The sequence below is a fragment of the Chiloscyllium punctatum genome, chromosome 24 (genome assembly GCF_047496795.1).
Source record: "Chiloscyllium punctatum isolate Juve2018m chromosome 24, sChiPun1.3, whole genome shotgun sequence".
Lineage (NCBI taxonomy): Eukaryota > Metazoa > Chordata > Chondrichthyes > Orectolobiformes > Hemiscylliidae > Chiloscyllium > Chiloscyllium punctatum.
Genome location: NC_092762.1, coordinates 77,911,057 through 77,934,552, shown reverse-complemented (window position 1 = coordinate 77,934,552; position 23,496 = coordinate 77,911,057). Strand labels below are relative to the sequence as shown.

Here is a 23,496-nt window from a genome sequence, read left to right as displayed (position 1 = left end):
GAACTGCAGATGCTGTAAATCAGAAACAAGAACAGAAATTGCTGGCAAAGCTCAGCAGGTCTGGCAGCACCTGTGGAGAGAAATCAGATTAGATTAGATTCCCTACAGTATGGAAACAGGCCCTTCGGCCCAACAAGTCCTCACCGACCCTCCGAAGAGTAACCCACCCGGACCCATTCCCCTACCCTATATTTACCTCTGACTAACGTGCCTAACACTGTGGGCAATTTAGTGCGGCCGATTCACCTAACCTGCACATCTTTGGACTGTGGGAGGAAACTAGAGCACCTGGAGGAAACTCACACAGACACAGGGAGACTGTGCAAACTTCACACAGACAGTCACCCAAACTGGGAATTGAACGCGGGTCCCTGGCACTGTGAGGTAGCAGTGCTAACCACTGAGCCACCATGCCAGAATTAACCTTTATGTCTAGTGTACCTTCCTCTGAACCTGCTGAACTTTACCAGCAATTTCTGTTCTTGAATCACTAACTGTCGAATTAACCACTATTTTTCAGTAGCCAGAGTGTCTGCCAGCTGCATTGAGATGGCTTCCCAGGGGTTAGGAAGGGAAATGGTATCAGAGTGTAAAGCTCAGGGAGGAGCTGGCTGGCAGCAAATTCTGCCTCACAGCCCTAAAACAACCTTTGTCGGTATTTTTCCTTTTATCAGCCAAGTCAACAGTATTTTTTAAAATATAAATTCCCACTGCATTGAATTAGATATGGATACAGTTTCAGTGTTTAAAAGACATTTAAATAAGTTCTTTTAATTTACTCATGTGATGTGGATATGTCTGGCTAGATCAGTCTACATTGCCCATCCCTACATGCCCAGAGGGTGGTTAAGATTTAACCACATTGCTAGGGATCTGGACTCTCATGTAGACCAGACCAGGTGAAGATGGCAGATTTCCTTCTCTAAAGGACATTAATGAGCTAGATGGGTTTTTTCCTGATGATCAACAATGGCTTCATGATCACCATTAGACCCTTAATTCCAGATTCTTCAATGAATTCAAATCCCACCATCTGCTGTGGCAGGATTTGAACCTGGATCCCCAGAATATTAGCTTAGTCTAGCAATAGTATCAAGATAATGAATGAGAAATGTTTGGAGGGATATGGCCCATAGGCAGGTGAAACTAGTTTGGGATTATATGAACTAGCTGGACCGAAGGATCTGTTTCCACGTCGTATGACTCTCTAAATGACCTCATGTCTTCCAGCCTGCCTCAGCAACAACCACCTTTCGCAATGGTACTGCTCAAGTTCCAGAGCTGCTGGCCTTCTCATCAGGCTTGCAGCATGGAGAGCCTGTACACAGTCCAAATTGGATGGCAGGCCAAAAGTTGGCCAACTAGGAGGCGGACGTGGTTCTGCTGTGCACCTCTGTGGAAATGGAACATGTCTGGCTCCAGGGGTGCAAATTCTCATCATCATTGTACCCCACCCTCTGCCAATTTCACCACCATAAACCCCCTCCTTAACGTTTTTATATAGGAGTTTAAAATGTTGTTTCAATTGTCCTTTTTCTACCAAGTTCCATCCTTTCCTGAAAGTATTGGTCTCTTGCTGGGGCATGGACCAAGAGGATTCAGACACTTGTAACTCCCTCATCCAAGCTGTATTCATTAATTGCTTGCAAACAGCCAACACTTCAATTTCTAAGAGAGCCACTTTTGTACCAAAAGGTGTAAGGCATTATCCAATATTTCATTTTCTAATCAATTGATACTGAACTGAATATCATTATGACCAATAATTTTAGCTTAGAAATTAAGACCTTCAAACTCTGTGTGACTCATCTACTAAAGTAATAAATTCATTGAGGCAACATAAGATATTTTATTGAAACCTTAGAACCATTTTAATGTAATTAAAAATCCTCAATTTTATTACAGATTGATAAGAAGATTGCAAGGACTGAAATTGGAGTTTTGTTACGACTTTCTCATCCAAACATTGTAAGTGTGTCATTTATTGAACATTTATTGAACAGAGAATTCAAATGTATGTTTCCCTTCAATTTCTGTAATGTTGACTGTTTAAAGTCAGTTCCTGATGTTTAATCTGATGTTAATCCAATTTTGACCTTTTAAAGCATCAGCATTCAGTATTTTCAGTGAGAGGGTCTTAAATGGATTCTGTATACTCATAGACTTATTCAGTCAAATGGCCTGTTTCTGCATTGTAGATTCTGCAAGGGTTTAGTCAAAAAATCTCAGATACCTCTCAAGTCAATGGGACCATCTCAAACCCCAGATTTGTTGTTTACTTGAAAATGATTCTAGTCTGTGATTAATCCTTTTCTCAATTTATCTATCAGTGCAAGACAGTTGGAAAGTTTCAGCAAAGATGGTAATCAGCAACAGCTTCTATAATTCATCTCAATATTTCTGGTATGGGTATACTGTTGATTGCTATGAAACTAGTTTTGCTTCAAGCACATATGTAGATGTTTAATGTTAGAATCCCCATTGATTCTGATAATTTTTAAAAGGAAGAAATCCCACGATGCAAATGGAAAGAAATCCGATCATCAAAATTTAAATTCTTCAAACATTTGCTGTAACAAAGCAACTAAAATAATATCATTTAAACAATCAAAGATTATTTTGAATATAAAGGTAAATATCACTTTATATAATTGATACAACAAATATGTAGGTAACATCGTTCCAAACACACACAACACTCCTCACAGAGATGTGTCACAATGTGCGATCTCAGTCTTTCCAACTCAGTCTGCCATAAACAGAATCTTCAGTAGATGTGGCCCTTGCTAGCAGTACTTTATCTGTGGTTCCAGATATGCTTAACACTGATGAGATGCATGTGTCCGAATTCTGTTATGAGAAAACCGCTTATGTTTTGCGCAAATATTACTTAGCACTTATTGGTCTAAGACTGGATGTTACCTGGTCTTGCTGCAAATGGACACAGGCTGCATTCATATCCAAGGAGTCACAAAAGGAGCTGAATGTTATGTGAAGCCCTGTTTCTGACCTTAAGATGGAGGGATGATAATCAATAAAGCAGTTGAAGATGGTTGGGCCTAAAATACTAAGTTGAAGAACTCCTGCAGTGATGCTTCATTTACTCCAGTTCTGTTAGTGTTCCTTGGTGTCATACTTGGTCAAATGTTGCCTGGAGGCCAAGGGCTAAACGTCAGCTCTTTTGTCCATGCTTGGACCAAGGATGTAACATGGTCAACAGCTGAGTGGCCTGCATGGAATCCAAAGTCACAATACCAAGCAAATTATCACTGAGCAATTGTCACTTGATAACATAGTCAATGATCCCTTCCATCACATTACTAATGGTTCAGATGATGATTGGAATGATCAAAGTTGTCAAGAAACTGCCACAGCTGTTGAAATATTATCCAAAAATATGTGTAGATATTAGAGGAACAGGTGTTTCTAATGTTCTTGTTTACAGAAGCCACTTTCAGTAATTGTGTCCTATCTCTGGACCAAGAGGTTCAGGTTCAAAGTCACTTAAAGAAGGGCACCTTGTGATGCAGTGGTAGTGTCCCTATCTCTGAGCCAGGAGGTCAGGGTTCAAGTTACACCTGCTCCAGAATTGTGTAATAACAATAATAAGATAAATATACACAAAACATCACTGTAATATCCTGCCTCAAGAATGATTTCCAAAACTACTATTTTTACAATGAGGTGACTATGAATGAGCAATTTGATTAATTATTTGATTATATATATGATTTGTCGAAGGAATTTTAATGTATTAGTGTTTTGTTATCAATTAATGTTTCTTTCTCAGTTGTGAAGTTGTCAGTAGACAAGCATATAAGCAAACAATAAAGCACAACGTTTTCTGTCAACATGTCTTCTGAAGTATGTCCATGGTTGATGCTAGGTGAATCGACTTGGAAAAAGAAAGGCAAAAGATGGGGTTGATGAGTTGACTTTGGGAGATGCTAAGAGCCTATGGAGATGACAGAGAGGATAGGGAGTGTGAGGCACCATAGAAGGTAGATATACCTGACATGGGATGCAAAGGACAATGAAGGAAGAGTAGATGGGCATAGAGGATATGAAGGATCATGGAATATGGGAAAATGGGCAGAGGTTGGCACAGCGATTATGGTGGTGGCTACACAGGCATAGGTTGGCATGAAGGAGATACAGTCATGGGGTGGGTTCAGTGGTGTAGACAAAAAGAATTGTATGGATAGGGCATCGAGTGTGAGAGTAGTGTGAGTCATACAGCATGAAAACAGGCCCTTTTTCGGTCCAGCCAGTTGATGAAGAACATAATCCCAAACTAAACTAGACGCATCTGCCTCCTCCTGGCCCATGTCCCTCCAAATCTTTCACATTCATTTACTTATCCAAGTGTGTTTTCAACTTTGTAATTGTGCCCACATCCACCACTACCTGAGGAAGTTCATTCCACACGTGAACCACCCTCAATGTAGAAACTTTGCCCCTCTCTTTTTTAAATCTCTTTCCTCTCATTTGAAACCCCCCAGCCTAGGAAAAATATTTCTATTAGGGAAAATAGGGAAAAATTAACCCTACCTATACACCTCATGACTTTATAAACCTCTATAAGGTCACCGGAGGAGACATGTTTAGTTTTGATCTTTAATTTTAAAAATCAAACAATATCCAGTAGCATCAGAAACTGGCACCTTTCTCCATTTTTCTTGGGTTGCTGGACTGGCTCTCAAATGAGACCGCTGCCCCTAGAATGGCTACCTAAGTAAGGCATGTGAAACAGAATAAATAGAAGCAGGAGTGATCAAGCCTACTCCATCATTCAGTACAATCATGGCTGATCTTGGGCTTCAACTCCATCTTCCTGACTGTTCTCGGTATCCCTTGTTCAGCCAAGAGAGCCAAAATCCATCTATCTCAGCTTAAATGTATTCAACAATGGACATCCATAACCATCTTCTGCAGAGAATTCCAAAGGCTTCAACCTTTGAGAAAAGAATTGTTTCCTAATCGCATTCCAGTATGATTGGCCTGTTATCCTGAGACTGGGACCCTGTGTTTTATATTGCCTAACCAGCAGAAACCATCTCCCTACATCTACCCTACAAAACCCCTTCAGAAACATGTGTGTCTCAATGAGATTACTTCTTAGTCTTCCAGACTCCAGAGGTCTGGAGTTTTTTTATTCGCTCATGGTGTTTGGGCACCACTGACAGGCCAGGATGTATTGCCCATCTCTAGTTGCCCTTGAATAGGTGGTAGTGAGCTGCCTTCTTGAACCGCTACAGTTCATATGCTATAGATAGGGAGCTAACTACTGTGAGATAGATATTTACCATTGACAATTCAAAGTACACAAGGGAGGTAGAGGACTTGGTGATCTGATGCAAAGATAACAATCTCTTTCTCACTGTTGGCAAAACTAAAGAACTGATCATTGACTTCAGAAAGAAAGGTTGAGAATACACCCCCATCTACATCTGAGGTGGAGAGGGTGGATAGTATCAAGTTCCTCAGGGTGACGATAAAGGACAATCTGTCCTGGACTTCCCACATAGATGCGAAGATCAAGAAGGCACAACAACACTTCTTCTTCCTCAGGTGACTCAGGAAATTCAGCATGTCCATAAGGACCCTCACCAACTTATACAGATGCACCATTGAGAGTATACAGTCCGGGTGCATTATGGCCTGGTATGGCAACTGCTCTGCCCAGGGCTGTAAGAAACTGCAGAAGGTGGTTTGCATAGCACTGACCATCATAGAAGCCAACCTTCCATCCGTGATCACCATTTACACAGCTCGCTGCCACGGAAAGGCTGTCAATATCATCAAAGACCCAGCACAGCCTGGTAATGATCTCCTACAACCCCTTCTGTCAGGCAGAAGGTATAGAAGCCTGAACACATGCACCAGCTTCTTCCCAGCCATTATTAGACTGATGAATGGACTCTTTAGCCTCAAATAATGCTAATCTTGCCAGTGCTGATTTAGTCTAGCACACAACCTGTGCAATGTAACCTGTATGCCTCTGTCTAAGTCTTGTTGATTGGTACATCTTTGCTTACTATGATTTGCTTGTACCGCTCATAAACAAAGCTTTTCACTGTACTTCGGAACACTGTCAATAAATCAATCAATCAATCACTTATTGGAGATGGTCATTGCCTGGCATTTGTGCAGTGCAAATGTTACTTGCTACTCGTCAGCCCAAGCCTGATATTGTCCAAATCTTATTGCATTTCAACACTGACTGCTTCAGTATCTGAGATGTTACCAATGATGCTGAATGCTGTGCAATCATTGACGAACATCCCCACTTCTGACCTTATGATGGAGAGGTCATTGATGAAGCTGCTGAAGATGGCTGGGCCTAGGGCACTACCCTCAGGAACTCCTGCAGAGGTAGCCTGGAGCTGAGGTGCGTGACCTCCAACAAACACAACCATTGACCTATGTGCTAAGCATTACTCCAGCCTGTGGAGCATGTGCCCCATTACTTTCAGTTCTGCTAAGGCTCCTTAATGCCACACTCAGTCAAATGTGGCCTTGATGTCAAGAGCTGTCACTTTTACCTGACTTCTGGAATTCAGCCTTTTATCATGCTGGTTGGCTTACAAGTAGTCCTGTTTGGTGGCTGGGTTTCTTCTTTACCAAACTGGAAACAAGATATGACCTTAGCATGTTCCTTACCATACAGAAGCTGAAGAAACAAAGTATTTTTGGAATGGCAACTCTATGATTTCAACACAATCATTTAAACACGTTATTAGTTTTCATGTATAAAATTTATCATAAAGATAATTCATTGACTGCTTATGAGACATGGTTAGATTTTGATAAAGTTAAAAGGATTGAGGATAACATGTGAAGATACATAATGGAATTCAGTTGATTATATGTAAAACTGCTGAAATTACACCTGTAAATTCCCCAAACTCTGCTAGCATTTAAGTTAGTGTGTCAAGTATCAAGGTCTGCACAGATTTCTACTTTTGACATAAGTTAAATTCGCAGATAAACATGCGCTTGTGGAACAAATGCCAGAAACACAAAAAAACTAGAAAAGCATTGTTCATCGTGCAAAGGGGATCATTCATGAGACAAAGGAAAATGGAGGACACCATGCTAACACATTGGCATGTCAATGTCAATTGCCATGTGTAGAACCTTGGAACAGCTTTGTGCATATAGTCAACATCAGTTAGTTTTTGGAAGGAAACTTAAGGTTCCCTCAGGAATGTAATCAGTTCCCAGCTTGGGAAAAACTAGAATTGAGTGTACTTCGCAACACTTGAATGCACTGCATGCAGAAAGAAAGGCTTTAACTTGAAGCCAAACTCTCAGAATTTGGTGAACCTGAAGATTAAGATAATCGGAAATCTCACTTGGAGAGATGTGGTTTAGTATAAGAGGGAGAGAGAGGCTTGAAGAATGGAGAAACTCTAGCAGGGTTATTGGTAAAGATGGAAAAGTAATAATGGGACAATATGGGGTGCAGGTACACATTTGAAGGTTGCTTGGTATGGTAACAAATTTACAGATTCTGAAGGAATGATAGACAATAACAAGGAGCCAGGTACACCTCATACCCAAATGTTACATAGCTATGAGGATCAAACTGCTTCATTGACCATTGTCTGATGATAGACGGATTAGTCCTAATGGACAATATGAAGCCGTTGGTCTCAAAAGTGTGTACTAAAGTCAAATGCTTTCCAGGATGGGCTGGTCCCTCCAGAAATGTGATTATTATTCGAGCTTGGAAGACCACTGGACAAAGTAAAAGTAAGATAGGTATGTAGGATTAGGAGCAAGAAGTTAGGTTCCTAGATTGGAAATATGACACACAAAAATGGAAGGCAAGAAAGTGCAATGTAAACTTAGTGGGTCTGGGAGAGAACATGATCCCAGAAAGAGATCAGGAGTCATTTTTTTTAAATCCTATTAATAACTGGGATGAAGTCAAATTGTTGCAGTCCAGATAGAGGAAGAGATAGAGGCAAGATAGATGGCATAGTTCATCAAGAACTAGAAATACAACACAAACTAGGAATATTGCCACAGAAGCCTGTATGATGGAGACTTTTAGTGTAACTAGAAGATGAGCTGAGTAGGGCAGCACAGTGGCTCAGTGGTTAGTACTATGCCTTACAGTGCCAGGGATCTAGGTTCGATTCCAGCCTTGTCTCGGGTGACTGTGTGGCATTTGCACATTCTCTCCCTATTTGTGTGGGTTTTTACCAGGTTCTCTGGTTTCTCCCACAGTCCAAAGATCTGTAGGTTAGGTGGATTGGCTATGGGAAATGCGTGGTTACGGGGAGTTAAAGGACACTTGATTGGAAATTAGGTAGAATGGATCAAGGGTTCCTTTGTATTGGCAATCTTAATTGGTAAATGTTAGCCTCATTTCTATTAATCAAAATTGAACCTCACAAAAGATGTAGCAATGTCCAAACTATACACATAAATGGCATCTTTTCTCTTAGTGAAAATATTGGAAGAACATCGACAACCACAGGTGAGTGCTGGAAGACAGGAGGTTGGCTAATGTGGTGCCACTATTTAAGAAAAATGGTAATGAAAAACCAAGAAACTACAGACTGCTGAGCCTGACATAAGTGGTGGGCAAGTTGTTGGAGGGAATCCCAAGGGACAAGATTTACATGTATTTAGAAAGGCAAGGACTGATTACGGATAGTCAACATGGCTTTGTGGAAAATCGTGTCTCACTAATATGATTGAGGTTTTTGAAGGAACAAAGAGGATAGACAAAGGCACTGCAGTGGACATGATCTATATGGACATCAGTAAAGCTTTCAACAAAGTTCCACATGATAGACTGGTTAACAAGATGAGATCACATGGAATACTGGAAGAACTTGGCTTGGCAAATGCGTGGTTACAGGGATCAGTACTTGGAACTATGATGTTGTGGCCATCATGGAGACATGGATTTCACAGGGACAGGAATGGTTGCTCGATGTTCCAGGGATTATATACTTTAAAAAGAACAGAGAGGAGGTTAAATGATGATGGGGGAATAACATTGTTAATTAGAGAGTGCATCACAGCTGCAGAAAGGGAGGTTGTTGAAGAGGATTTGTCTACTGAGTCAGTATGGGTGAGAGTCAGTAACAGGAAAGGAGCAGTCACTGTATTGGGTATTTTCTATAGATCCCCAGGTAGCACGAGAGAGGTGGAAGAACAGGTTGGACAGCATATCTTGGAAAGGTACAGATGTAATAGAGTTGGTATTATGGGTGACTTCAACTTCCCCAATATCGATTGGAACCCCTTTAGTGCAGATGGTCTGAATGGAGCTGATTTTCTCAGGTGTGTCCAGGAAGGATTCCTGACTCAATATGTAGATAAGCCAACTGGGGGGAGGTCATATTGCATTTGGTGCTAGGCAACGAGCCAGGCCAGATCTCTCGATGGAAGGGCATTTAGAACATCGAACTTAGAACAGTACAGCCCTTTGACCCACGATGTTGTGCTGAGCCCTTAATCAACGATCAACCTAACCTACACACCTCTCAATTTACTGCCGTCCATGTGCTTGTCCAGCAGTTGCTTAAATGTCCTTAATGTCTCTGACTCTACTACCACCACTGGCACTGCATTCCACACACCCACCATTCACTATATAAACGACCTTCCTCTGACATCTCCCCTATATATTCCTCCATTCATCTTAAAATCATGACCCCTTGTGACAGCCATTTCTGCCCTGGGGAAAAGTCTCTAGCTACCTACTCTATCTATTCCACTCATTACTTTGTAAACCTCTACCAAGTTGCCTCTCTTCCTTCTTCTCTCCTGTGTGAAAAGCCCTAGCTCACTCTGCCTCTCTTCATAAGGCAAGACCTCCAATCCAGGCAGCAGTCTGATAAATCTCTGCTGCACCCTCTCTGAAACATCTACATTCTTCCTGCAATGAGGCACGCCATTGTGTTCTGCACATGCATGCAGAGATCGCTGTTTCCAGGAACAGCGTACCACAATGTTGTGTTCGACAAGTATTTCTTCTTAAGTTAGTTTCTGTTTTCAGTTCCCCCTTGTGGTCCGAGACATGCAGCAACATGACGAACAGACCACCTACATCCAGTATTCTTCAGTGGAGTCAAAAAGAGGGTAACTCCCAGGCAACTCAATGTGGAGGCTAGTATTGGGCATAATTCTCACTGTCAAAACATGACAAACATGGGTTAGGGACAGCCATAACAACGCAACAAGCGATGACAATAACAATGAACATGATGAAGGCATACAAAAAGTATGAACCCCAAGATTCGCTTGTAGCCATCCTAGCCACCCCGGGGGATTATAATCATGAAACTGTTTCCCTTCCTGCTGGATCTTATCAGCCTCCAAGCGGATGTGATCTACTTGGTTAGTTATATTGTCTGAGGCGTCTGGAATGTATGTGCAGCACTCGGGGCCACTAACAGCACAGGTGCCACATTGTGCTGCTAGCAAATAATCAAGGGCCAAACGGTTCTGCAACGCAACAGTACAGGTGGCAATAACCTCAGCCGATACCTCGGAGCTGGCCATGCTGACAGCTGCAAAGCCATCACCAGTCTCATTAGCCAGCCTTTCCAAGGTCAAGGCCATATTGAACAGTTCCCTAGCAGCCTTGGCAGTTCCATAGGTGGGGAAGGTGATCATAAAGAATCGCTCAGTGATGGACCGTTTGGATCGAAGTAGGTTGGGTTGAAGGCAGATGGAACTGTAATGGCAAACAAAAGGGACCACGTAAGCAAGGTAGCAAGATCCGAACCAATCTGGAGGGAGCCAAGGGTAGGCCTTGAGACCACAACAAAATAAGTACCATTGTAAGTCCTCAGGTAATCAGTCTGAATTGCGGTTCAAATGGTTTTGACCTTTTCACCTGTAGTCATGTTGACAGCCTCAAGGTTCGGAATACTTCCAGAAAGGAACGATCAGCAGCCGGACAGGGTAAGGAGCAAGGAATAGGAACATTTGCTGGTTCTGGCATTCCACCCTGACGTGCGATTACATTTAAAACAAATAGACCCTGTGGTGCTTGTGCCGGGGGTGGGGGCCTCCGTCTATTCTCCCTGTTTGGACAGCTCGTAGTTTCACGTTCACTGCTGCCTGTCCCATTCATGGCAAACCATCTACATATTCCCATGAACCATCCATAAACAGGGTTTGGTCTGGTTCCTCCATGGGTGCATCCTTTATCCCACTTGCCTCTACTTCATCATCCACATTCCCACACACGTGGTTTACCATCGTCTAACATCTCTTCCACTGGGTTTTCCCAGGTATCTCAGACAATGGTAATGGATTTGTTTGGTGGCAAAAGAACAGCCTCCCATTTTGCCGTTCTCATGTTAGAAACCGTGCATAATTTTCCCGTTTTTAAAATTTCTACGAGGGTGTGTTTGGTGTGCAAGACTGTATTCCCTGTCATCACAATAGGCTCACTGACCTTTACAGCCCACGCGGCACAGTCTAAAGTGGCTATACATTTGGGCAAGCAGTTCACTATGGAACCCTCAGCAGTAGAGTAGTACCCTATGGGTCGCTGTTTATCGCCATGGAGCTGGGTTACTACAGCTGAGTAAAAACCTCTGTCTTCGTTGCAGTTAATATGGAAGCCTTTACTAGCATGTGGTAATCCCAGTCCCTATGATGAGATTAACTCAGCTTTCAGATTTGTATAGGAGTTGTCTTGCTCCGGTCCCCAGTCAACATGGTCCTTTGCAGTTTTCCCCCTTTTACCAATGATTGTATGGGCTTGACAACTTTGGCAAACTCAGGGATAAAATTCCTACAGTAATTAAACAAGCCCAAGACCTTTCTCACAGCACGGACTGTCACAGGCCGTGGCATCTGTTGTATAGCTGTATTCCTATCTGCAGGCATTTCTTTCATGCCTTAGGAAATGAAATGTCCCAAGTAAAGGACTCTAGTTTTCTCAAGTTGAGCTTTCTTTGGGCTGGCTTTTAACTGTCTGTCCTGCAAGTGCTTCAGGACTAAGTTTAGCACCTCCTGATGTCTTGGTTTGGATTCAGAAGCCAGGAGGATGTCATTGACATATTGGAGTATCGCATTGCTGTGGGGCAGGTCGATCTCCCTGAGTACCTCACTCATTACACGGTGAAAGATGGCTGGACTGTTATGGAATCCCTGGGGAAGACTGGTCCAGGTATACTGTTTATTCCTGATGGTAACTGCAAACTTATCTTGGGAGTCATGGTGGAGGGGGATAAATCAGAATCCATTCACCATATCCAATACAGTAAAGATTTTGTGGGTGGGGGACAGCCCATTTATGATTGTGGATGGACTGATGATTATAGGGTGTAATTTAGGAGTGACCTTGTTTAGGGCTGTATAATCAATTGTGAGACGGAAACGTCCATGAGGTTTACTGACCGGCCGTGTTGGGGAATTAGTAGCGCTCGAAGTGTCTCGGAGAATTCCCATGTCCACTAATTCTTTCACAATTTCCACAACCGCCCTTCTGGCTTCAGATTTTATGGGGTTTTGGCGGTGCAGCTTGTGTTTCAGACCCTCCACGATTACGGGGGCAATTTTAATCAAGCCTATATCCAATTTAGTCTTCGCCCACACCCCTGGGATGGAGGCACAAATGGCCCCAAAGTCATTATCCTCTAGCTGCCAGTCACGACCTGTAGAGGAGGCGATTTGGACAGTGCTCAAGTGGCTCGCATAAGTCTCCATTCTTTCCTTTCTCCCATCGGGACAGGGCCAGATTGATTAACCCTTCCCACAGTATATAAGGGCTTTGTACTCCTTCATTAAATCATTTCCCATAATAGTTCCTTCATTGTTTTTACATTCATAAAATCATATCAGTACATTCAGGATACTGATTTCTACTAGAATGGTCTCACTCAAGTACGCAGGGGTTCGTTGTCCATTAATCCCCTTCACATAATCATTTTGTTAGTTGTGGGCAAGGGTAGGTCACTAATAGATATGGAGGCTCCTGTGTCCACTAGCATCTCACACTGTTCTGCCCCCTACCAGTGCAGACACGTAAATCCTTCCCTCCTTATCACCCGTGCCCATGGGGGCTGCCGGACATCAGTCCGATGTATTCTCGGTGTTTGTTGATTTGCTGTGTTTTTCCCAACAAGTGTCTTTAGAGTGGCCCCTTTGGCCATAGTACTGACAGACACAAGTGGGCTTCCCGTTGTTCTGTTTCCTCCCCCTACAATCCTGGACAAAATGCCACAATTGTGACACGTGGGTCTGGATTTTGTCTTTGTAACACTGCATAGGTTTTCCTGTTTTACACGCACGGGGGGGGGGGTGCTTCCTCCTGTGTCCTCCTTTACGCCTGTTGCCCATTCTACCAGGGTGTCATAGTCTTGAAGAATGACAACCCCCATTTTGAGGATGGCCTGGTGAATGGGAGACAGCCCGTCCTTGAGAGCCTGAATGAATGCCCAGTCAGAGCGGTGTGTCTGGGCAATCCCTGAGCATTCTTGATAGACCCTAAACTGTTGTCCGCCATATTTGGAAGAGCCCTCCCCCTTCTGTAGTTTGGTGTTTGTTATTTTTGCCCAATGGGTGGGCGGTTTCCCCAGAACATGCTGGTTTTCGGCCTTAAATCTGCCGAAGAGCTCCTGCTGATCCTCGATATCTGCTTTAATAGGGGTGCCTTGGGTCAACCTGCCTCTCCCATAATCTTGACTTCGTTGCTGTGCGGCATCGGCTATGTCAGACCCGTCAGATACGAGATGCCACTTGTCCTGAGGTGCATACAGCCCGGACCAGTTGGTGGATATCCCTTAAATGTAGGTGGTGGCCCAGCCAGTTGGTATCTAATTCAACCTAAAACTTTGCATTATTATTGCAGGGGCTGTAAGTGACCCAGGAAAGCTCAGATCTGCTGCAATTCACCTGGTGTAAACAGCTTATATTTTAGTTACCGGGGCCGAGTTAGTTCCCTCGGGAGGGTCGTCCGACGGTTCAGGTGGTGCGACCAGGCCCTCCCGGGTATTATAAGGTGGCCATGATCCCCACTGACTATCCTCCAGGAACTGAGTTTTCTTTTCCAGTTCCCTTAGTCGGGACTGAAGCATTTGTCTTTCCTTGGTTCATTTCTTTATGGACTCCAAAGTTTGACCTATGAGGCCAGCCAATTGGTGCACCAAAAGGACACCTATTTTCTTGGTCTTATCTTTCTCAATGTGCATGAGCCAATTTTACTGTTGCTCTCGGGTCTGGGATGGATCCCATCCGCTCTTTCTCATCTGTCTGATGAGTGAATGTCTATCTATCATATACATGTACTGGTTAATGAGAGACCCCCGGCAGTCCCCTTTGATCTCCATGGCCTGCCATAACACTGATAGGATTATACTCACTGATCCTCTGTCGGTCGATCGCGTTTACCCATCAGCCATGCATGTTTTCCCACTGGCCGCATCTCACCTGAATCGTTCCTTTCAGAGTCCAACAATACCTGTTTTAGGGAGTGATCATTTCCCTGTATTAGGCCTTTATCTCAGGCAGGAACAATCACACTGGCGTCTGAGTATGACTTAACTCAGAGGCCACAAACAGACAATCTCTCCTTCACTCTTACCAGACCTACAGTTTCTGCAGTTTGACCTGCTTTTGTCCAATATCCTGCCCTGATTTCTGGGATGTGGTCACCCTATCCAGGACCAGGAACTGTACCTTGCTCGCTGTGCCAATTTGTTGTCGTAAAATTAATAAAACTCAAATTTAGAAGCAAGTCAATTACATTTATTAAATCAAAAGCTTTTGAGAGGGGCAGCGTGATTCTGACCCTAACCACGGTACTTGACCACACCATCTCTCCCCGAACAAGAGGTACATCAGTTTTTATAATCTGGATGATGTGTCCAACAAAAAGCCCGCAAAAGACGGTTTCCTGTGTTCTACGCATGCAGGATCAGCGTACCACACCATTGTGTTCTGCAAGTATTTCTTCTTTAGTTAATTTCTGTTTTCAACCTTGGGTGCAGATTCTTGGTTCCTTGAAAGTGAAATCGCAGGTAGACAAAATAATGAAGAAGGTATTTGGTACGCTTCCCTTTATTCGTCAGTGCATTGAATATAGGAGTTGGGAAGTCATGTTGAGGCTGTCCACGACAATGGTTAAGCCACTTTTGGAATACTACATTCAGTTCTATTCTCTCTGCTGTCAGAAGGGTGTTGTGAAACTGGAAAGTGTTCAGAAAAGATTTGCAAGAATGTTGTCAGAGTTGGAGGGTTTGAGCTCTAGAGAGAGGCTGAGTAGGTTGGGGCTATTTTCCCTGGACCATTGGAAGTTGAGGGGTGATCTTGTAGCAGTTTATAAAATCATGAGGGACATGGATAGAGTGAATAACCAAGGTCTCCCCAGGGTAGGGGAGTCCAAAACTAGTTTAAGGTGAGAGGGGAAAGATTTCAAAGGGATGAAAGGAACAGCAGAGGATGATGGGTGTAGGGAATGAGCTGCCAGAGGAAGTGGTGGGGGCTGGTAAGATTATAACATTTAAAAGGCATCTGGATGGGTATATGAATAGGAAGGGCTTAGAGATATGAGCCAAATGGGTTAGATTAATTGAAGATATCTACTCGGCATGGATGAATTGGACTGAAGGGTCTGTTTCCATGCTATACAGCTCTTATGACCCTAAGTTCAAAAGGATTCAGCAGTAACATCTATACAGTACTACAACAATATCAGTCACCAGGAAAACATACACAAATCAAAATATGTGAATGAAAAAAAGACCAGATTGATAGTACAGCTTTAAAAACAGATACTGGAGAACAGATTTCCAAATTGAAACAGCTGGCTAGCAGTTGGCAGCTACCTGATTTCTTTGTTGTTTGTTATTTATTCATGGGATGTGGGAGTCACTGGCCAGGCCAGCATTTATTGCCCATCCCTAATTGCCTAGAAGGCAGCAAGAGTCGACCACATTGTTGTGGATCTGGAGTCATGTGTAAGCCAGACCAGGGAAGGACAGCAGATATCTTCCCTGAAGGACACTTATGAACAAGATGGGTTTTTTCCAACAGTTGACAATGGTTTCATCATCATCATTAGACTCCTAATTCAAGATATTATTGATTTCAAATTCCAGCATCTGCCATAGAAGGGTTTGAGTCCAGGTCCCCAGAACATTTCCATGATCTCTGGATTAATAATCTAGCAATAATGCCACTAGGCCATCACCTTCCTTTTGAGGGTAAAGTATGTAATGTATGTAAGTAAAAAGTATGATGTGTTGTGGTTTTGTTCATTTTGTTTAGTTTGTTTTTATTATTAATTTATTTATAAATATTGTTACGACATGGGGTAAACCCTCCTGCTTAATTTAAACCAGCAACATAGAAAAGATTTATCCTGTGCAGTAATCTGTGAAAATTGGAGATGCTAAGAACTATTTAAAGTAAAAATTAACAACTCTATTTCTTGAAGTATAACAGAGAATAATTAACTAACAACTATTTACAACTCCTTCCTCTAACCTATCTTTTACCTTCCCTCCTATAATACTAGTTCGATAAAACTCCTGATTATGATTTACAAAACAAAACTTCTTATCTCAAAACCAGGCAGCTTTTGGTTCTTCTCCATATTCCTGTCTTCTTTTCTTCTTCTTGGGGATTCTGCTTCACAGGTTACTGTTTGATAAAGGTATCTTTAAGAGAGATATTTTTCAGGTAGTCCTTACATGCTGGTGGCTTAGCAGTTCTTCTCTCAACTATCCAATCTTCCCCAGTCTTATACTCCCAAAGCATTAGATTGTGTTATTGGCTTTTAAAGTTGTCAATATACTAAATTCAAACTTAATTCGAGTTTGGTATTTTTCGGGGTGTAATTTAAACTGATTGGCCTAATTCGAACCTGTTTTGTCATTTCCAGGCAACCCAGATAATCTAGTTTACGACCAAGTATCACATTATTACTTTATTGAGAATACTTGGTGCTGTGTCAGGTAGTTTTGCTAGCTTCTAACTCTATTAAAGATACAGTACGTCCACATCTTCATACCAATATAAAGTGGAATCTGTTATCATTTATTAGGGTCTGATGGGATACTTGAGACCTAATTAAATCAGGGACGAGGGAATGAATATATATGAATTATTAATTAGTGTGAATTAGTTGTATAAATACGTGGAGCTAATAATCAGTGAGGTGTGAGTTTTATAACATTTGGTTAATTGAAATAATGCTCTCATGAAAAGTGCGGACTTGGATTCTGTTCAAAAGTATTTATCATCGAGTGCAGAACACCACTCACACAAACATATCCTATCCACAGTGCTGTATGGCTGCAGAGCAGGCTATCTTTTCATTAGTTGAGATACTGCCTCCCTCTTAAACCTCTGCCTCATCTGAATTAGATCTGAATCACTTACCTCTATTTTTGTCACGAGTTCACTTATTTCTCATGCCTTCAAATAAGGACATTTGATTTTTTGTTTAACCTCAATTTCCTGTTGTGACCTTATACACTTGTATTGCAACTTTTATTCCTGTCCTGCTCTGCTTGTCTTTACCCAGATTGCTGCATCATTCCAATGCTTCAACCTCTTACTTTGGATTACTGAATGTTACTTCACCTAAACCTTCCACCATCTCTTGTTCATTTAAAGTCCGATCCACAGCCCAGGTTACACAATTGCCCAGGAACTTGGTCCCAGCATTGTTTAGATGTAGTCTATCCCAGTGGAAAAAAATCTTGCTATTCCCTGACTACTGATGCCACTGCCCCATGCATCCAATCCTTTTCTTCCCACTGCACTCTGAGTTACATTATTTAGCTTTATATTCTACTTAACTCTATGCCAGTTGGCATATAGCTCAGGTAACAATCCAGAGATGATTTGATCCTAATTTTTGAAGTTCTGCGCTTTAACTTGCATCCTAACTCCCTTGGTTTTATCTATGTTGTTGGCTCTCACATGGGCCATGACCACCTGATCTCTTCCCTCCTTCCCCAACAAGACTACCATCTTTGTTTTAACTGGTTGGAAATTTGATGTCAGTTGCAGCTGCAGAAAACATCAGTATCTACTCCATAAGAACATTACCACCCACAGAGTTTACATGTGAGCATGAATCACGCCTTAAGGTGAATAAATTCAGAGTGGTGATAGTTTCTATTTTATCCATTTATATTCACAAGCCAGGGAAAATCATTCACACAATAATTTTCAAAAGGTCAAAAAACATAGTAACATTGCACCCTCCCCAGGTCAGCCTCATTGAGAGCACATAGAGCTAAATTATTTCCACTGCGGCAGTATCACAAGATTACCATTGAGGCATTGCAGTTTGGGCTGCTGTACACAATTAACATACATCAGAAACAACCCTCTTTCTTGGTAAATATCTTTCTTTTTTTAAAACCATAATCTAGTTATTGTAAAACAGCTGATGATTAATGAAATATACTGACATTGAATTCTACTGGAATAACTTTCTGGTGTATATCCATTTCTAAGTTTTCAGATTGAAAGATGTGACAAATTCTTCCATAATACTTCCTTCTGATAAAATATTAATTTTGCTGTGGTAGGCTAGCAGTCAGTGGAGCGCTGAGAAAGTTAGGGTGTCACACTGCTGATAAGATGTTTCACTTTGGTGAATGTTACAGATTCTGTAGCACTTTTCAAGGAGGATTAAAGTGATTTCTGTTTTTCCTAATGACTTTATGTCAATTATGTATGAAAAAGTTTCATAACTTGTCTGTATTGCTGAAAGATATTGCTGGCATTTTACATATGGCAAACTTGCGCTTCAAAAAAGAAGTTGCATAAGCAATATAAATGCAACTATCACCACTCTGAATTTATTCACCTTAAGGCGTGATTCATGCTGACAATGTAAGCTCTGTGGGTGGTAATGTTCTTATGGAGTAGATACTGATGTTTTCTGCAGCTGCAACTGACATCAAATTTCCAACCAGTTAAAACAAAGATAGTAGTCTTGTTGGGGAAGGAGGGAAGAGATCAGGTGGTCATGGCCCATGTGAGAGCCAACAACATAGATAAAACCAAGGGAGTTAGGATGCAAGTTAAAGCGCAGAACTTCAAAAATTAGAATCAAATCATCGCTGCTGGCTTGTTACCTGAGCTACATGCCAACTGGCATAGAGTTAAGCAGAATATAAAGCTCATGAATGTAACTCAGAGGGCATGAACTGTAAAAGTAAAAGTATAAAAGTAAATGAAACAATGCAGATCCCAATTTATAATTTTGCCTCATTTATGATGCCTCACCTATGATGCTTCAGTAAAAGTACTCAACCAGTTACACCATCCATGTTTAGAGTGGGGGAAGCAATTATAATATATAATTGAAATAACAAGAATGATACAACATTCTTGACTGGACAACATCTCCGCTGATGAGCTCAGCAGCCCCCCTCTGACGCCATCCCTATCCTGATCAACACTTTGAACCAAAATGTTCAGTTGTAATCTTTTCACCTTGGGTTCCTTCTTGATACAAAACATAACCTTACTTAAACACAATGAAGTGATCCACTTCTCCCTGAATCCAGAGAGCAATCATAAGAGTCAATACAAAATGTCTCATCTTTCGGCATTCAGCAGACTCAAAATTCGATGAAGTAATATCTGTAGGGTTTCCATGATCAAGCGTCAACCTGAAAAAGCCCTGAGAATCTAATGGGAGATGTTGCATGAAGCATTTAGGTCACGTTTAATTCCTATGAAAGCAACTTATGTTGCAGCTGTTCCAAATTTATTCCAATTTAATATTTAAATTGAGTTTCAGTCAGAATCTATAGGGCACCAGTGAAAGTATTTATGTTGTAAGTGTTTATGAGTGAAGTCCTATTCTGCAATGGATAACGATGATGTATGGTCAAAATTGTTTTAGATTCCAAAATTAACTGCATGTATATAGGACAACTGAATGTTTGTCCATTAGTGCTAAGAGTTTAACTTCTTCTCTAACTTATGCAATGAAATTTTAGTTAAGTTCTTGTCTGCACTGTTTAAATGCAGTCATCAATTATTTAATTGTTAAAATGGGAATTTGAAGTGAACATTTTTAGCCAGTGGAGTTGGGAGGGGAGATTAAACTACAGTCAGCACGTATTTTAAACAAAACAGACACTATATGTGTCTGTCATATTTGATTTAAGCTATCCAGAGGACACTAAGTTCAAGCATATGAGAAATGAGAATAACTCACTAACTCAAGATGTTTAAGGCCTTTTTTTTCCTGGGATTGAGATTAACGTGCATGTCAGGCCATTAATCTGTTGCTTACTTTAGTTTCAGAGTGGCATATCTTCCATAAACATGTGCTGTGACAGATTGCTGGCTAAGGTTGCAATTACATTACCATCTCATTGACAGGGTAAAGCTGCTTCTTGCTAAGTAGTCATAATGTAAACTTAGGGTGGAGTGGGGGAGGGGGGGAAGGAGTCAAAGCATTGTTGTCAAATCATGGCAGGAAAGGAACGGGGTTGGTCACTGGTGGATGCAAACATTCAAAGGTGAAGTCAGAAACAACAAAGCATCAAATCAAATTTGACAAAATTTTGAGTGAGCATGCACGGGTCCCAATCTCAACTTTACTGCATGGATTATCAATTCTTCGTACCCCCTCTTACTCCTAACCTTCACAGGCTCCACCAGTGTACAAGGAGGTATTCACCCTATCCATGCCCCTCATGATTTTATAAACTTCAGTAAGATCGCCCCTCAGCCTCCAATGGTCCAGGGAAAATAGCCCCAGCCTATTCAGCCTCTCCCTTTAGCTCAAACCCTCCAATCCTGACAACATCCTTGTAAATCTTTTCTGAACTCTTTCAAGTTTCACAAGTTTCACAACATCCTACCTATAGCAAGGAGACCAGCAATGAATGCAGAATTCCAAAAGTGGGCTAACCAATGTCCTGCACCACCACGCGCAACTTCTATATTCAATGCACTGACCAATAAAGGCAAGTATACCAATACCTTCTTCGCTATCCTGTCTACCTGTGACTCCAATTTCATGGAACTGTGAACCTGCATTCCAAGCTCTTTTTGTTAAGGAATGCTTCCAAGGACCTTACCATTAAATGTTTTAGACCTGCCCTGATTTGCCTTACCAAAATGCAGCACCTCACATTTGTTTAAATCCATCTGCCGTTCCTCAAACCATTGGCCCATTTGATCAAGCTCCAGTTGTACTCTGAGGTAACCATCTTAGTAGTCCACTCCACCACCAATTTCGGTGTTATCTCCAAACTTACTAACCATACCTTCTATGTTTTAACTGGAAGGATATGAGGGTTGGTTAGCTTAGTTGACTGGACAGCTGCTTAGTGACTCACCGTGATGCCTACAGTGTGGTTTCAATTATCACATCAACTGAGATTACCATGGAGAACGCTCCTTCTCAACCTCTCCCTCACTTGAGGTGTGGTAACCCTCAGGTTAAACCACAACCAGTTATGTCTCTCAAGACAAAGCAGCCATATTGTCTGGTAGAACTATGTTGGCTTTACCTTACATACTGATTGAATATATATCTAATTGCATCACCAAACATGTTTGTTTTTAATTTGTTCATGTGATGCAAATGTCATGGGCAAGGCTGTATTTGTAGCCCACCCTTAATTGCCCACCAGAAGTTTGTGATGGGCTGTATCTTTGAACCACTGCAATTTGTGATATGAATATGGCTACAGTGCTTTTAAGAAGGGAATTCAAAGTTTCTGACTGAGCAACTTGCGTGAGGCCATTCACCTCTCTCCCTCAGGACATCCCTACAGAATCCTCGGATTTCTCCTAGCCCAAAAAGCCTTAGGCTGATTTATCAACAACATTCTGTCGATCTTCAGTCAGAAATGGGAATTGCACAGTAATCGATCCCATTTGTAACTCTCCAAATAATTACACAGTTCTTGCCTCCATGCCACAAAACATGAAACATTTTAGGGATTAAACAAAAAACTTGGACGAAAAACTGAATGCAAGAGCTTTGGGACAGGGAGCTGGACAAATGTTGTTTGGCATTGACAATTATCAGGCTGTGGGATGCACTATTAGTGACTGAAAGAGACTTTACTGTTTAAAAATATATCAGATGGCTGGTTCAAAGGAAATAAGAATAAAGAGATCTAAGAATAGGATGAGTGTATTGTTAATACTACTATTCCCACAGAACACAAACCTCAAAACAGACTGAACAGGCCTGCTTCCATTTCAAGGAATCTTCCATTTCTTTCAGGACGAAAAATATTTTCAAATGCACCTTAGCAGCAAGTGTGTTATTTACAATTTGGAGAAAATTTGCTAAACCACCTGTAATTTCCAGCTAAATTTATGGATTTCTCCCCTGCCCTTCTCACTTGCCGTAAAAATGGGGTTGGGGGGCTTCTGTGGGAAGAACGGCTGATTGAATCTTAATAAATTGGTCACAGGACTTCCACTCTTCAGGGACAGGAAGCCTCCCCTTGGAGGCTGGGAGATGTCCAGTAAAACAGCACCGCCACAAGCAGTGGCCATTTCTAGTACTGCACTTGAGGAGGTGAGCTGTGCTGAGTCTGGCTGAGCAGATGAGTAAGGGATCTTTTCACATATTAGGCTAGTCAGCAGCCAGACTGCCCAATACCAGCCATGCCACTATTAAAACTGCATCAGAGTAAGTGCTGGGCACTGTACTTTATATGCTCTTGCCTTTAAACTCGCTAGCAGGAGAACCTATAATCCACCCCTTTGATCCTCAGAAGCTGTTAACCCACTTAAGAAAAATGTCAACATTCTGTTTATGTGGAAGTATCAACAAAAGAAAGAAAGAAATACCCGATAGATTGGCTCTGACACTGTTCCAATAGCAACTTCTGATAAATCTGGCTTTGACAGACTTTGGTCCCACCATCTAATCTATGCCTGAATGTTTCTGACAGCTTGCAGTCCCACCTTTCAACTGATCTAATTGTTTAATACTGATGAGTCCAAATCCAGTGTAAAAAGTTGGATTTTCTAGTGAATTGCCAAACTGACACATCAGTTGAAACACTGCCAGTTTAAAATGCTGACAATTGGTGTAAGTACTGACTGAGTACTCAAGGGAATTAGTTTGAGAAATGCATTAACTTTGCAGCAAGAAGGAAGACTGCTATGCCTTGCAAAATCCTGCAAAAGTATAATATTCACAAGGTTGCTTTCTGTCACCTTGCCCACCTCAAGGCAGGTAAAGAAGCACTCTTGTGGGCTTTAAAAAGATTGAGATTGTTTCAGCATTTAAGAAAAATAACCTCTGGTATACTACAGTGTAGAAGGCAAAAACAATGTTCTAGGATTACTACTATATTGTGTGCATTTGAGGGCGAGCATATAAACAAAAGGGCAAAATTCGTTTAAGACATTTTCTCAGCAGAGTGCTGTGCACAGGATGCACACTCAATCTAATAAGGCCTCAAATTGGTCCATCTGACTAATTTAAATACATCATGTGAGCTGTCAGCATTGCTTGTGCTGTTCATTGTCAAGTCACCAAATTGGAGGAGAGAT

The 23,496-nt window shown here is 41.7% G+C and overlaps 1 protein-coding gene across 1 annotated transcript in view; it reads left to right on the top strand.

Annotated features, from left to right (window-relative positions):
* LOC140494725 (calcium/calmodulin-dependent protein kinase type IV-like) overlaps positions 1–23,496 on the top strand; it is a 145,496-nt gene that overhangs the window by 63,886 nt on the left and 58,114 nt on the right. The window contains exon 3 of the mRNA XM_072594263.1: positions 1,906–1,968. Within this exon, the coding sequence (XP_072450364.1) occupies positions 1,906–1,968 (63 nt within the window). The remainder of the gene's footprint in view (positions 1–1,905; positions 1,969–23,496) is intronic.